This window comes from Amblyraja radiata, chromosome 31 (genome assembly GCF_010909765.2).
Source record: "Amblyraja radiata isolate CabotCenter1 chromosome 31, sAmbRad1.1.pri, whole genome shotgun sequence".
NCBI classification, from domain to species: Eukaryota; Metazoa; Chordata; class Chondrichthyes; order Rajiformes; family Rajidae; genus Amblyraja; species Amblyraja radiata.
The window spans coordinates 31,134,116-31,150,658 of NC_045986.1; the positions used below are offsets into that span (position 1 = coordinate 31,134,116).

The 16,543-nt window shown below is 47.9% G+C and overlaps 1 protein-coding gene across 5 annotated transcripts in view; it reads right to left on the reverse strand.

The window, feature by feature from the left end:
- The window catches only part of arhgef10l (Rho guanine nucleotide exchange factor 10 like), a 101,581-nt gene that overhangs the window by 42,068 nt on the left and 42,970 nt on the right, over positions 1 to 16,543 (reverse strand). Inside the window, exons 7-12 of one of the 5 annotated variants that reach the window (XM_033048445.1) lie at positions 10,733 to 10,828; positions 9,111 to 9,286; positions 7,021 to 7,137; positions 4,268 to 4,376; positions 1,967 to 2,073; positions 849 to 926 (exon numbers count right to left, since the gene is read on the reverse strand). In XM_033048445.1, the coding sequence (XP_032904336.1) occupies positions 849 to 926; positions 1,967 to 2,073; positions 4,268 to 4,376; positions 7,021 to 7,137; positions 9,111 to 9,286; positions 10,733 to 10,828 (683 nt within the window). Of the gene's footprint in view, positions 1 to 848; positions 927 to 1,966; positions 2,086 to 2,898; positions 2,983 to 4,267; positions 4,377 to 7,020; positions 7,138 to 9,110; positions 9,287 to 9,842; positions 9,872 to 10,732; positions 10,829 to 16,543 lie in introns of those variants that run through there. The other 4 variants (XM_033048447.1, XM_033048448.1, XM_033048446.1 and 1 more) reach the window with 4 other exon arrangements.

Sequence of the window (16,543 nt, forward strand, 5' to 3'; positions counted from 1 at the left end):
GAGGTTCTGGGCGGTCCGCGACAGGAAACGCCGCTCCAGGCCCGCTGGTAGGCCGCGAGGACGGGTCGAAGCAGCAGCCCGGAGAAAAGCTGCCTCTCCGACCAGGTCTCAATGGACTATTTCTGTACACTTTGTTAATCAGGGATTGGGCTTGAGAATGCCAATACTGAATGTGTGCAATAAACCACGATGGCGCAGCGGTAGAGTCGCTGCCTTACAGTGCTTGTAGCACTGGGGACACGGTTCAATCCCGACTACAGGGGCTGTCTGTACGGAGTCTGCATGCGTGGGTTTTCTGAGATTTTCACTTTCCTCCCACACTCCAAAGATGCACAGGTTTGTAGGTTAATTGGTTTGGTATATTTGTAAATTGTCGAGTGTGAGTGTGAGCGCGAGTGTTAATGTGCGGGGATCGCTGGTCGACGCCTAAGGGCCCCGCACAAGACAAGGAAGCGCCAATGACTGCACTATTACAGCCTGGTCACCTGGTAATGACTGACAAAGTTATTGCCTTAATGTTAATTTAATTGTAGTGTGGTTGTGTAGTGTAGTCTGGATCAGGAGAGGAGGTCCATGGGGAGGGGGGGGGGGGGGGGGAGCGAATGCCACCTGAACACAAGTCGTAGTCTGATCAACCACAGCTGGGTCACCTGGGTGAGGGTGTCTGATGTTGAAAGACCCGAAACACCCAATGGCCCCAGGTTACATCACTGATGATGTGTTCAGGAGCATCTATCGATGTATTTGTATCAACTGTGTCTGTAAAACTGCAGAAAATACGAATTTCATGGTCTAGTCCCCGTGAATTTGATATATAATATCTCGACTGGAGAAGTCCAGCATCTTACCTGTAGGATTCGTTTCAGAGATTCAACGTAACTCCGTTCACTTTGCACAATTGTACTCAAAATGTGCCTTCGTATGATCTGTTAGACAAGAACGGTAGATAGAGAGTAAAGTTACACGTCTTCATTGCCACACATAATCCATCTCATTCGGTATCGTTCTTAGCTGAACAAAGTCAAATAGGATGTAGAACAGTGTACTAGGTGTAAAAAAACTATAGGGTTAAGACAGACAAAATGCTGGAGTAACACAGAGGGACAGGCAGCATCTCTGGAGATAAAGGATGGGCGATCCGGAACAAGGAGATAGGACAGCAGTCAAACGCAGCAATCTCCAGCTCGGAATGTTTACTCCAAGTGTACTCCCTCAACATCCATCTTGGCCATCGTTCTACTGGGCATGAGGAGCTACTTAGAGCAAGGATAGTCATTGCCCCACAAGGATGGGGTCGATGATGTGGGATGGCCCAACACAGGAACATGGAAACACAATACCTCAGTTAATTATTCAGCTGTGGAAACAAATATCTCCTCGATTGTTGTTGCTTTTTGCAAATCTTCTATTCTTCTGTCTTAGGTACCGTCTATATCTCTCGTTCACCTCTCCCTTGGCTCCCAGTCTGAAGAAGAGTCTCGACCCAAAACATCACCTATTCCTGTTATCCAGAGATGCTGCCTGACCCGCTGAATTACTCCAGCTTTATATGTCTGCCCTTGGTTTAAACCAGCATCTGCAGTTCCTCCCGACACACCCTGAAACAAATGGCCCTTCTTGCTCCATTCTATATCTTCCCCCAAACCTCTTCTGACTCAAGGTTTGAAGAATGGAACCAAATAAGGGCAGACGGTTGTAGATGGGACCGGGGGGGGGGGGGGGAGCAATGAGGTCGGGGAGGGGATCTAGTGGGAGGAGTGTTGGGCTGATGGGGGTATTGTAGGAAGAGGTTTTAAGGGCAGCACAGCAGTAGAGTTGCTGCCTTACAGCGCCAGAGATCCAGGTTCGATCGGGGTTAAGTGGGATAACATCGAACTAGTGTATGGGTGATCAATGGTCGGCATGGAATGGCTGGGCCGAAGGGCCTGTATCTCTATAATAAAAGGTATTGTTCAAAACTACTGACCTGCTGAGGACTCAGCCCCGGTGGCATCGGACAAAGCTCTGGTGGAGGATGTTTCGAGTCAGACACCGGAACATCAAGATAGCCAGCATCATCCTCTTCATACTGATCTGGAAAAAAAACTGTTTCAAAGTTATTTGTCAAGCACGAACGATGAACCATTTGACATTATCCTTGATCAACATCCCCTTTGCCCTCTCGTTATCACACCTCTCCCTTCCTTATCTCTAGTTTCCCCCTCTCCTGACTCATTTTGAAGAAGGGTATGGACCCGAAACATCACCCATTCCTTCTCTCCAGAGATGCTGCCTGTCCCGCTGAGTTACTCCGGCATTATGTCTTCCTTACTAGTTACAACTGCTATGTAACTACAAGGGGCTTGGCCAAGCTGCAGCTCTGCATTATAGACTCACTGGTCAAGTGGAAATCTAGGCAAGAGTATAAAATATCGGGAGGTCTTGATCAGGAGCCTGGGACGGTCCCAGCACATCGGCAGATATTTAAAAATAGAGAGAGAGAGAGAGGAAGTGCGATGTGTGCTGTGTTTGCCACATCTGTCCCACAGCAAGAAAGAAAGCTTCATTGCTTTTGACAAGTGGGTGAAAGCCTGACGTGCCCATTACCCACAAGGTTACTGGCCCAAGGCTGGACAACAGGATTAATCTCATAGCCCTCTCCTCCACCCACTGTGGTGCGCCAGACAATTATATTCCTCAATGCAACTTCCTGACTCTACGCAAGTTGTCGGCAAGGAATATATGAAGATTAAATTAGATATTAAGAATATTTCTAAAAAGATACAGAATGGAACAAAGAAATGGAGCACAGACCATGGTTCAGATTGGTCAGGAGGAGTATTCTCCCACTCCCGCCCCATTCCAATGCCGAGTTGACCAAGCCCTTGTCCGCTCTCACCCCTGCTGCTGCCGACCGACCTGCTGCCTGCAGTGTTTCAGATGTCCAAGGGGTGAATTTTCTCAACAGCTTGAATTGAAGAGGCATTGTCCCCAGGGGCTGCCCTGCCTGTTCTCCAACCCAGCGCTAGTGGGACTGCAGGAGATTGTGGACGGCTGGATCAGCAAGGAACATGTAGTCGATTCAAAACAAAACTAGCCAGGCTTCCTGTTGCTGCCCATTAGTCATCAACCCGTGGTTACCTCCCTTTAGACCAGAAGCAAACCTACTGCTTCGTTGCTGCTGACACCGACTTTGTACAGAAGTTTCGTTAGTTAGTTTTGTTTAGAGATACAGCGCAGAAACAGGCCCTTCGGCCCACTGAGTTATGATGCATGTACATTAACACTACCCTACACACACTAGGGACTATTTCACATTTACACCAAGCCAATTAACTTACAAACCGGACGTCTTTGGAGTGTGGGGGGAAATCGAAAATCTAATAAAACCCACACGGTCACGGGGAGAATGTACAAACTCTGTAGAGACAGCACCCATAGTCAGGATCAAACCCAGATCTCTGGCGCTGTGAGGCAGCAACTCTACCACTGTGCTGCCATGCTGCCCATGTGAGTTGTGAGCAGAGAGAAGATCAAATTTGTGGGATTGTCCATACAGTAAAGTGCAAGCGAATGGGAAATGACTACATTGATGGAGACCTTGTCTACCCCACTTAGCCAAGCTGTTTACAGCTGCCGTCTACAACAAATGATCACTGCAAGAGGACAGCTAGCTCTTCTGCTTCTGTGTATTTACTGTACAACCACCAACAGCTGGGCCATCTCGTGCAAGTCACGCTCACATGGGCTCTTGCAGTTCCCACTATAGTTGGTCCAACTCAATCCACAACGGCTGGGTTCAGTACAAAGCACATGTTCTGTCAAATAATCCCCGACCTCTGGCACCAAATAAGATTACACAAGAAAAGTATGCAATGTTGAGAAGGAGTAGAAAGATTCATAGCGATTGGCAAATCAAATAGGGCAGCCACAGATTCTTAAACAAAGAATGCATGCATGGACTGGAGATTTATTTTGGAAGGGATTAGAGTCACACTGTCAAAGGGTGATAGTGTGGAAAGTTGCCGTTCAATCAAACTTGTCCATGCCGACCAACATGCCCCATCGACACTAGTCTCACCTGCCCCACATACTCACCCACACACCCCCATCTGACCACGATGTCCACTCTACACTATTCCCACCTGCCTGCATTTGGCTCACATCCCTCTCATCCATTCCGATCCATGAGAAAGCAGGAACTGGATACTGAAGTGGTTCAATTATCATCACATTGAATAAGGAAGCAGGCCTGAAAATCAGAACTCTGCACAATTATTGGCCTTACCTTGAGACTCTCTCTTTTGAAGGAAGGATACTTTACGCAAGACTGCATTTTTTGTCTTCTCCAATCCGTCTTTAGTCCCATTCCTTGCCGCCTTCATGAGCTGCTGCATCTGATGTGAGGTACAGTGGCACAGTTAACAAGTACACAGTGGAGCCACAACACTCATCCCACAAACATCTGACTGTCAGCATCTCCCGTCATCCGTTAAGGCGATTCTTATTTCAAACACAAAGCAACCTTCAATCCCGAGATGCAGGAGATGGCAGATCATGGGAATCTTGAACTAAAGCAAAGTGCTGGAGGAACTCAGAGGGTCAGGTAGCATCTGGGTAGGGAAATGGACAAGCAACATCTCAGGTTGGGACCATGGGGGGTGGGACCTCATTGAAACTTACCAAAATGTGAAAGGCCTGGATAGAGTGGATGTGGAGGGCATGTTCCCACTAGTAGGAGAGTCTAGGACCAGAGGGTACAGCCTCAGAATATAAGGGTGTACCTTTAGGAAAGAGATGAGGAGGGATTTCTTTAGTCAGAGGGTGGTGAATCTGTGGAACTCATTGCCACAGAATGCTGTGGAAACCAAGTCAGTGGATTTTTTAAGGCAGAGATAGATAGATTCTTGATTAGTACAGGTGTCAGAGGTTATGGGGAGAAGGCAGGAGAATGGGGTTGAGAGGGAGAGATAGATCAGCCATGATTGAATGGCGTAGTCGACCAATAGTTTAATTCTACACGTATCACTAATGAAACTTCCCATTCACAGTCCTGTCTTGAAATGTCACCTATTTCCCTCCACAGATACTGCCTGACCCGGGACACTTTGTTTTGGGTTAATATTTCCAACAAGTAGATTCTCTTTTGCCAAAAGTCCAACAAACCAATTCAATCTTTCAGACATCTATCCATTACATTCTTGTCCATTTCAGTAATGCTGGAAAGTTCAGGACCCCTCTCAGCTTTGTCCAAGTTGCATCACAAGCCCATCCTTCAGGCCACGGTGTTGAAACAAACACACTTTGTGCGATGTTGCCCACCCATCCTGTACCACCAATTAATATCCACGTTTTCCTGCAGCAAACTACTGCCTGACTTGGTCAAACATCACAACTGGGGCATGAAGCAAAGTGCAAGATAAATAGTACTCCTTTCAGTTAAATGCAGGACCATGGGGAACAGAAGTTCGTAAAGTTGAGGATAGTCAGTGTTGAACAACAGAAGATTTCTCTAGAGATGCTGCCTAACCATTGAGATATTCCAGCACTAGACGGTCTTAACTCACACGCTTTCAAGTGAGGTGTTTGGTGCACAGTAAAGTTATTTGGTCTCAAACTGCAACAACATACCTCAACACCAAACTCTGAAAATTTCCCTAATTCACAAGTACTGTAGCTCCTTGCCAAGCAGACACAAAATGCTGGAGTAACTCAGTGGGACAGGCAGCCTTTCTGGAGAGGAGGAATCGGTGATTTCAGGTCGAGACCCTTCTTCAAACAGAATGGTCTCGATCCGAAACGTTACATAGAAACATAGAAACATAGAAATTAGGTGCAGGAGTAGGCCATTCGGCCCTTCGAGCCTGCACCGCCATTCAATATGATCATGGCTGATCATCCAACTCAGTATCCCGTACCTGCCTTCTCTCCATACCCTCTGATCCCCTTAGCAACCAGGGCCACATCTAACTCCCTCTTAAATATAGCCAATGAACTGGCCTCGACTACCCTCTGTGGCAGGGAGTTCCAGAGATTCACCACTCTCTGTGTGAAAAAAGTTCTTCTCATCTCGGTTTTAAAGGATTTCCCCCTTATCCTTAAGCTGTGACCCCTTGTCCTGGACTTCCCCAACAGTGGGAGCAATCTTCCTGCATCTAGCCTGTCCAACCCCTTAAGAATTTTGTAAGTTTCTATAAGATCCCCTCTCAATCTCCTAAATTCTAGAGAGTATAAACCAAGTCTATCCAGTCTTTCGTCATAAGACAGTCCTGACATCCCAGGAATCAGTCTGGTGAACCTTCTCTGCACTCCCTCTATGGCAATAATGTCCTTCCTCAGATTTGGAGACCAAAACTGTACGCAATACTCCAGGTGTGGTCTCACCAAGACCCTGTACAACTGCAGTAGAACCTCCCTGCTCCTATACTCAAATCCTTTTGCTATGAAAGCTAACATACCATTCGCATTACCCATTACGTCACCCATTCCTTCTCTCCGTAGATGTTGCCTGGTCCGCTGAGTTGCTCCAGCATTGTGTGTCGACGTTCGATTTAAACCAGCATCTGCAGTTCCTTCCTACACACAGCTCCTTTCCCAATCAACTAGCCTGTTGTTGTACTGAGAGTCATGCACAAGAACTGGAGCCGAGACTGTACCAAATCTCAGCGTCCAGATTTTGTTTTTAACTGGCATGAAGAAACATTACTCATTAGTTCAATGGAGCCACAAGGAACTGCCGATGCTGGCATCTTGCATAGAACACAAAGTGCTGAAGTAAGGCAACTGATCGGGCAGCATCTCACGAGAACATGGATTGGTGACGTTATGGATTGGGCCCTTTAACTGATTGTAGTGGTGGGAGAAATCTGGGAAAGGAGGTGGGATGAGACAAAGTCTGGTACGTGATAGGTGGATAACGATCTTGGCCACATTGAAACTACGGCCAAGGAAGTGCCCCAATGCCTCTACTTCCTGTGAAGGCTTAGCCAACCGCAAAGTAGAAAGAGAGATTGAGAGATTGTGAGAGAGAGAAAAAGATACCTTGCTATCATAGCGCAGTTTCAGCTCCTGAACGTCTCTGCCCCTGACTTTCATGGCCAGGAATTCTCTCTTAGTCCTGGCGTACTTCTCCTTCAGCCTACTGAGATCCGGGGAGAGCTGAGCAGCAAGCAGGACAGGAAAGAGAAAGAAGAGATGGGCAGCAGAGGGATAGAAGAGGAATGAGAGTTAGTGACGAGGCATGCAGAGGCCCCCTGTAACATTTAATGAAAGTCCAGTACTGATGCGGCAGAGATGGAAGGACTGCAGAGAGAGGGGTGATTCATGCTGACATCACATCTGATGGTCCATCCTCCGTTACACCTGCCAAGGTTGGGCTCAAGTCTACTTTACCTGTATGGAACCAATAGCTGACACTATGTGGGGTAACGGTCACTACAAACTAGGCGGCATTAACTACAGGTGGGACAAAGCATAATCAAAGTAAGGACATGTAGGAAAGTCCCGAACACCCAGATGGGGGGGAAATAGTCAAGGTTCCTGAAATATAACCAATCCGTTTGGAAAATAAAACTGCCCTAGTAAGCTACACAGAACACTTCCAGATTGATGTTTTCATATCACTAATATTGTGGTACATAGTGTACATTTGCAATGTAGCTGTACATTACTCACTACAGAGGGAGTATTTGAAACCCAACCTCAACAATAACTCAACTGAAAAGGTAGAAATAAGATGATCAAGGAAAAAGCACACACACCTCGCACCAAGTCCGACCCCCACTGTCACTCATCCTCAAGGACATCTCAATGGACACCAACTGACCGGTGGAGAAAGGATTTAAAGGAAGGAACTGCAGATGCTGGTTTACACCAAAGATAGACACAAAATGCTGGAGTAACTCAGCGGGACAGGCGGCATCTCTGGGGAGAAGGAATGGGTGTCGTTTCAGGTCGAGATCCTTCTTCAGACCGTTCTTCAGTCATAAGGCGGCTCTCGACCCAGAATTAAAGGGCGCTCTTTTAGTAAGGAGGTGAGGAGGAACTTCTTTAGTCAGTATTGGTGAGTCTGTGGCACTCATTGCTGGAGAGGTCTGTGGAGGCCAAGTCAGTGGACAAGGCACAGATAGACAAATTCTTGATTAGAACGGGTGTCAAGGATTATGGGGAGAAGGCAGGAGAATGGGATTAGGAGGCAGAGATCAGCCATGATGGAATGGCGGAGTGGATACAAGGGGCCGAATGGCCTAATTCTACTCCTATAAGTTGTGAACGTTATACGAAGGAAGGCCATTCGGCCCATTGGGTCAATGGTGGCTCTCAGCAAGCAGCAATTGTACGCCTACAATTCTTTTCACACATTGCATTAATTTAGTTAGTTTAGTTTAGAGATACAGCATGAAAACAGGTCCTTCGGCCCACTGAGTCCACACCACCATCGATTACCCGCTCACACTAGTTCCATGTCCCCGTTTTACACACTAGGGACAATTTACAGGTCAATTAATCAACGTCTTTGGAGTGTGGGAGGAAACCAGAGCACCCGGAGAAAACCCACGCAGTCACAGGGACAACCTACAAACTCCGTACAGACAGCACCCGTAACCAGGATGGAACCCAGGTCTCTGGCGCAGTGAGGCAGCAACTCTACCGCTGCTCCACCCCATCTCTGTTTGCATTTAGATTATTTTTTTCCACAAGCTTACATCATGTTCCCAATGTTGGGGGAGTCCAGATCCAGGGGGTCACAGTTTAAGAATAAGGGGCAGGCCATTTCGGACTGAGATGAGGAAAAGAGAGTTGTGAATCTGTGGAATTCTCCGGCACAGAAGGCAGTGGAGGCCAATTCACTGGATGTTTTCAAGAGAGAGTTAGATTTAGCTCTTAGTGCTAAGGGAATCTAGGGGTATGGGGAGAAAGCAGGAACGGGGTAATGATTGTGGATGATCAGCCATGATCATATCGAATGGCGGTGCTGGCTCGAAGGGCCGAATGGCCTACTCCTGCACCTATTGTCTATGTTTCTATAGAGTGGTCATTTACAGCCACCAATTAGACGAGCAGGACATCTGTGGAGAAGTGTGGTGATACAGGGTCATTGTTCAGGGCATTGTCGACCAACACAGGCTCACTTTTGGCTGCAGGGCAGCTTTGGATCTTTGCTGCTCTCCTCCACCTTTGCTCTCCTCATCGGAGTGCTCATCGTAGCTCTCAAACTCACTGGAACTCCAGCCTTCCTCCAGCCGGATGGGACTGGCACAGCCAGCATGGCGGTGAACATCTTCATAAATCAGCTCTTCCATAGGCACTGCCAGGAGAGACATCACCAGCAACATCATGAATACAACCGAGTGATAACAGAACCAATGACATTATCAATTACCCCCCCCCCCCCCCCCCCCCGCCCCCCGGATTCAAGTGAAAGTAATCACTGGGGAAATCGGACAGTAACTATCCCTAAACATCAATAGTTATAGCGAGAATACAAATGTAACTGTTACAAAAGCACGTCGATATCTATTTGTGTTGCATACATACAAACTTATACACACACACACACACACACGTATACTAATACACACACAGTATATATAGTATATATATATCTCACACACGCTCACACACACCAAAACCTTTTCCACTGAGAGGACGTTTAAACGGCAACCACAGACAACAGAGAGCACTTCCCAACAACCTGGCTTTAGTTAATGGCAGCAAAGAGTTTCAGGAAGAGGTGAAGCAGCTTTTCACACAGAGGGTGGTGGGGCTGCCTTGGGTGGTGGTGGAGGCAGATACGTTAGTGGTGTATAAAAGGCTTTTGGATAGGCGCGTGGGTATGCAGGGAATGAAGGGATAGGGATCACGTGCAGATGTAAGTGGCACGGCCATTTGCGCACGCCCGCACACACACGCACACACACACACACGAGCGCACACACACACGAGCGCACACGCGCGCGCACACACACACCCACACACGCGCGCGCACACACACACACACACGCACCCACACACGCGCGCACACACACACGCGAGCGCACACACACACACACACACGCGCGCACACACACACGCACCCACACACGCGCACACACACACGCACCCACAAAACGCGCGACACAAAAACAGCGCGAACAAAACAACACACAAACACGCACACACACACGCGCACACACACACACACAACACGCACACCACACACGCGCACACAAACACACGAACAAAACACACACACAACCACACAACGCGCGCACACAACACACACACACACCCACACACAACCGCACACACACACACACCCACACACCCACCCACACACCTACACACACCCACACACACACCCAAACACAACCACACACACACCCACACACAACCACACACACACACACACACACACACACACACACACACACACACACACACCCCACACACACGCGCGCGCACACACACACACACACGCACCCACACACACGCACCCACACACGCGCGCACACACACACGCGCGCACACACACACGCGCGCACCCACACACGCGCACACACACACACGCACCCACACACGCGCGCACACACACACACACACGCACCCACACACACGCACCCACACACGCGCGCACACACACACGCGCACACACACACGCACCCACACACGCGCGCACACACACACGCACCCACACACGCGCGCACACACACACGCGCGCACACACACACACACTCGAGCGCACACACACACACACACACACACACGTTCCTACCCTGCTCCTGAGGAGATCGATCGTCACAAGCAACATCATCGTAGATGACATCGGCCTCAGTGTCTGGTGAGGGAAATGTAGCCAGGATAGGCTGAGCTGAAAACAAATGGGAATAATTACTTTAAATCATAAACAGTACAAAATAAGGAACTGCAGATACTGGTTTATACCAAAGATAGACACAAAGTGCTGGAGTAACTCGGGTCAGGCAGCATCCCTGGAGAAAAAGGATGGGTGATGTTTTGGGCCCAGCTTAGATTGCACCAGAAACGTCACCTATCCATGTTCTCCACAGATGCTGCTGTACCCGCTGAGTTACTCCAGCACTCTGTGAAACGTCACCTATCCATGTTCTCCACAGATGCTGCCTGACCCGCTGAGTTATGGTGCAGCAGCATCTATGGAGCTAAGGAAATAGGCAACGTTTCGGGCCGAAACCCTTCTGGAAATAGGCAACGTTTCGGGTCGAAACCCGGAAGGGTTTCGGCCCGAAACGTTGCCTATTTCCTTAGCTCCATAAATGCTGCTGTACCCGCTGAGTTACTCCAGCACTCTGTGAAACGTCACCTATCCATGTTCTCCACAGATGCTGCCTGACCCGCTGAGTTACTCCAGCGTTTTGTGTTGAATCTCAATGATACGTTAAAACCAAACATGGAATAAAAACTCAATTGATAAAAGAGAGGCCTGGATAGAGAGGATGTTTCCACTAGTGGGAGAGTCCAGGACCAGAGGTCTTAGCCTCAGAATTAAACGGCAGGACATTAGAAAGGAGATGAGGAGGAATTTCTTTAGTCAGAAGGTGTGAATCTGTGGAATTCTTTGCCACAGGAGGCTGTGAAGGCCAATAGATATTTTTAAGGCAGACAGATTCTTGATTAGTACGGGTGTCGGGGGTTATGGGGAGAAGGCAGGACAATGGGGTTAGGAGGGGGAGATAGATCAGCCATGATTGAATGGCGGAGTAGACTTGATGGGTCAAATAGACAAATTCTGCTCCTATCACTTATGAACATGAAGAAGGGTGAATGAAATAACAAAGGTATCTGACCAAAGCACAGGCTGGAAAAGCATGAAACTTGCAGGGAAAATAGCCAGGAGAATAGAAAAAGACAATAATTACAAAGCATACCAGAGGAGTTGGCAGGAGGGATACAACACAAGCACTTCATGTCAACACAAAGAAGAGGATTGACAAGTACACAAATACGCCTCACTTCCAACAGAGGCTGGGCAAGAATGGATCAGACACAGAATGGAATGCAGCTGCCATTAATAATGAGTCAATGAGCAATTAGGTAAATGAGTGGAAACTAGGCAGCTTGTTTCACCATCCAAGTTAACGATGTTGCTGGAATCTGCACATTACTATCTGTTTCTGGAGTTCATGAGATGGTGTTTTTGTCCTTTAATGATCACAGTTTAATGCAGAGGCACCTGTCATTGATCCATGTTTCCACCAGCTTTATAGACACACGCACACACACGCACGCACACGCACACACACACGCACACACACACACACACACACACACACACACACAGTTGCTGCCTTACAGCGCCAGAGACCTAGGTTCGATCCCAACTACGGGTGCTGTCTGTACGGAGTTTGTACATTCTCCCCGTGACCCGCGTGGGTTTTCTCCGGTTTCCTCCCACATCTCAAAGAGGTTTGCAGGTTAATTGGATTGGTATAATTGTAAATTGGCCCTAGTGTGTGCAGGGGTTGCTGGTCAGCATGGGCTCGGTGGGCCAAAGGGCCTGTTTCCGCGCTGTATCTCTAAACTAAACTAACAAAAGATGGGCTCATGTTACTTGGACAAAAAATAAATTAGAATAAAAGGTCAGATGCTTTAAATCTGAAATTACTCACATTTTGTAAATCTGATTTTTATTTTTTACAATTTAGAATTACAAATGGTGGAAACACTCAGCAGGTCAGGCAGTATTCATGTTCCGAGGTGCAGTCTCTTACCTGAAACATTAACTCAAAGGAATAGGTGACGTTTCAGGTCGAGGCCCTTCTTCAGACTGAAGAAGGGTCTCGACCCAAAACATCGCCTATTTCCTTCGCTCCATAGATGCTGCCTCACCCGCTGAGTTTCTCCAGCATTTTTGTCTACCTTCGATTTTTCCAGCATCTGCAGTTCTTTCTTAAACGTTTAATGCAAGGTAAGGCATCACAGTTAAAGTAAGAAATGTTGGTGTAGGAGTGGAGATTTAAGAGTGTGGAGCGATTGTAATGTGTGATTGTGGATCTGCTTCTGTGGGGAGCACACTCATAGTCGCCTGTGTTGGACGCCATCTTGGCAGCAACAAGAATGATCCTGTTATGGCAGGCCTCGTCCAAACATTACTGTCACACAAGATGAAAATCACACACTCAGTGGGTCACGGTTTCTTGGGATGACACGAGATGTGTGAGGGTGAGGCCAATGTGCCTGAAGGGGAACCGACCAAACCCTGGGCAAGCCCAGCCTGACTCACCTGGAACCGACCAAGCCCTGAGCAAGGCCACCCTGACTCACCTGGATTGGACCAAACCCTGAGCAAGGCCAGCCTGATTCACCTGGAACACCAGTAGCAGTTCCCATAGGTACCATTTATTATTCTTGTTTGTGAGAGGTTGATTAAATGTAGGTGAGGTCTGCTAGAACTGTTGAGATTGTATGTTCACTACCGACTATAAACCAGTGAGGGGAGACCTGGTAGAAGTGTATCAAATGATGAGAGGCATAGATAGGGTAGACAGTCACAACCTTTCTCCCCCAGCGTGGACATGTCCAACACTAGAGGGCACAGCTATGAGGGGAGAGGGGGAAAGTTTAATGGAGATGTGTGGAGCAAGTTATTTTTTACACAGAGGATGCTGGGTGCCTGCGACACGCTGCCTGGGGCTGGTGGTGGAGGCAGATAAGAGAGTGGTGTTTAACAGGCTGTTAGATAGGCACATGGAAGAGCAGGGAATATGGACCATGTGCGGGCACTGATTAGGGCAGAGTGGAGGTCAAGTCATTGGGTATTTTCAAGGTGGAGTTTGACAGATTCTTGATTAGTACGGGTGTCAGAAGTTATGGGGAGAAGGTAGGAGAATGAGGTTAGGAGTGCGAGGTAGATCAGCCATGGTTAGATGGCAGAGTAGACATTGGGCCAAAGGGCCTGTTTCCACACTGTATCTCTAACATCTAAAGATCTGTCAGTTTCCAGATTTTTTCCACTGGTTCACCGGCATTGAGGCAGAAATGGGGAAGATATTTGATGCCGTGCCACTCTCCTGCGAATAACCTTCATTTTAACCAACAGCAGCAGGCTGATGACTCAAGTGTAGGTGTGAAAACGCACACCTCCAGATTCAAGGACAGTTTCTTCCCAGCTGCTATCAGGCAACTGAACCATCCTACCACAACCAGAGAGCAGTGCTGAACTACTATCTACCTCATTAGTGACCCTCAGACTATCTTTGATCGGACTTTATTAGCATTATCTTGCACTAAACATTATTCCCTATCATTTATCTGTACACTGTAAATGGATCGATTGTAATCATGTATTGTCTTTCTGCTGACTGGTTAGCACGCAACAAAAGCTTTTCACTGTACCTCGGTACACGTGACAATATCACCATTTGGCAAGCAGAGTGTCGTGGAAACCTCGCTGCAGAAAAGGATATTAGTGCAAAACAAAAGCCCCAAATGCCTTGTGCAACGAAGGCAGTTTGTAGATGGTCATTTAGTGGGTGTTTGCAGTGTTCAGAAGCCTGATGGTTGTTGGCAAGAAGCTGTTCCTGAACCTGGAGGTCACACTTCACATGTTCTTCGTGAGGGTTGGAATGAAATGAGAGTGTGGCCAGAGTGGTGTGGGTCCTTGATGATGCTGGCTGTCTTTCATTCCCAAGACGTACAGGTTTGTAGGTTAATTGGCTTCTGTAAATTGTCCCTAGAGTGTAGTGAGGAATCAGTGCATGGGTGAGCACTGGAGGGCCACAGAGCCTGTTTCCACGCTGTATCACAAAACTATAAACCTCCTACACCTTGCACTGTGTGGTGCCCTTTATCCTTTATCTGTGCCCCGATTACATTCATGTCTTTCCTCTGAATGGGTCGTGCACAAACAAAAGCTTTTCACTGTACTTTAGTACAAGTGACAGTAATAAATTAAACCAAGCTGCAGATTTCTTCAGTGGTGGGGAGGTCAGTAACCGAGACGAACTGTGGTACATCGATGGCCATTCTGGCCAGAGGCCCAGTACTATCCCGGGCCTGAACTGACATTACTCTGTCCTTTTGTGCTGAGTAGTGGTTGCCTTGGCAACAGAGCACCACGGGCCACCTCTTCCACTGCACGGACCTGACTACTATTTGTGCTTTGTACCAGCGTCTTGTTTATTTTGCCGTATTTTTCTTTTCACTCTCCCGTAGAATTAGTGTGATTTACGTATAAATTATGTTTCTGTGCATTGTCTGAGCCTAGGTGCCTGTGATGCTGCTGCATGAAAGGTGTTCGAACATCTGTACCTGTAGCTCACCGCACTGATGGGATAAACTCCAGCTGACCCACACAATACTGGAGAGGCCAACAACAGTTCATCACTCGTCACTGTTGTGGAGCTCGGGATACGTGGGTTACTGCTTGGACCAGAGGTGACCCAGTGCAGTCCCATAGTGTACCAGAGTGCCAGTGTACCCAGTGCAGTCCCATAGTGTACCAGAGTGCCAGTTTACCCAGTGCAGTCCCATAGTGTACCAGAGTGCCAGTGTACCCAGTGCAGGCCCATACACTGCATCCAGTGGTACTCACTGTATCCAATACAGCCCCTTAATGTGTATCCAGTGAACCCACTGTATCCTGTACAGACACATACAGTGTACCAGTGCACCACTGTATGTGTAAGAAAGAACTGCAGATGCTGGTTTAAACCAAAGATAGACACAAAGTGCTGGAGTAACTCAGCGGGACAGGCAGCATCTCTGGAGAGAAGGAATGGGTGATGATTCGGGTCGAGACCCTTCTTGCCCTGCACGCTGTACAGAGTACAGGCCTTTACAGTGTAGCCAGTGTAGCCAGTGAACCCAGTGAGAAACAAAGAAGGGGGGAGCTGACATCCCCCCCGATGCGGGAGCTGATCGCCCCGATACAGAGGGCCCAACCGCCGGCTACGGGGGTCAAGATCGTCCCGTTAACGGGGGGCTCGAGGCCCCCGACCGTGGGAGAGCAAAGAAGGGAAGAGATTTGAACTTTCTTTCGCCTTCCATCCATGACTGACTTGGCAAATGAAATTCCTCGTATATTGCAAAACGTACTTGGCCAATAAAGTATTATTGTATTGTGTTGTGTTGTATTGTGTAGGGCCATACAGTGTTGCTGTGAGAAACTGGCCCAAGATTGCAGGCTGCCCGATAGTGAGCAATGTACTTGAGACTCAGTGCGAACCCATTCACTCAGCTTTAGTGGGCATTTACAGGATATTACAGCACACCCCCTGACTCATCCATTACCACAGAAAGACAGACGGGATTGTTGAGAGAGATCCACAAAATACCAGGGAATATCCCTTCCTTCAGCTAAAGGCTGGTTAATGATGGGGACAAGTCCCCGGGCACCTGGTGATGTCATTTAGTGAACATCTTGCTGAATTCAACACGAGTGTCTGGGGAAATATCCTGAATGGGATCAGTTTTAAATGGAGTAAAATAAACACTCTGGTCTTAAAAACATTTATCTGTTCTAACGAGAGTCAATAGTCAAGAGAGTTTTACCGTCCTGAGTCCCGAAACAGAACAATTACATGTTTACTGGCACACTGAGCACTAT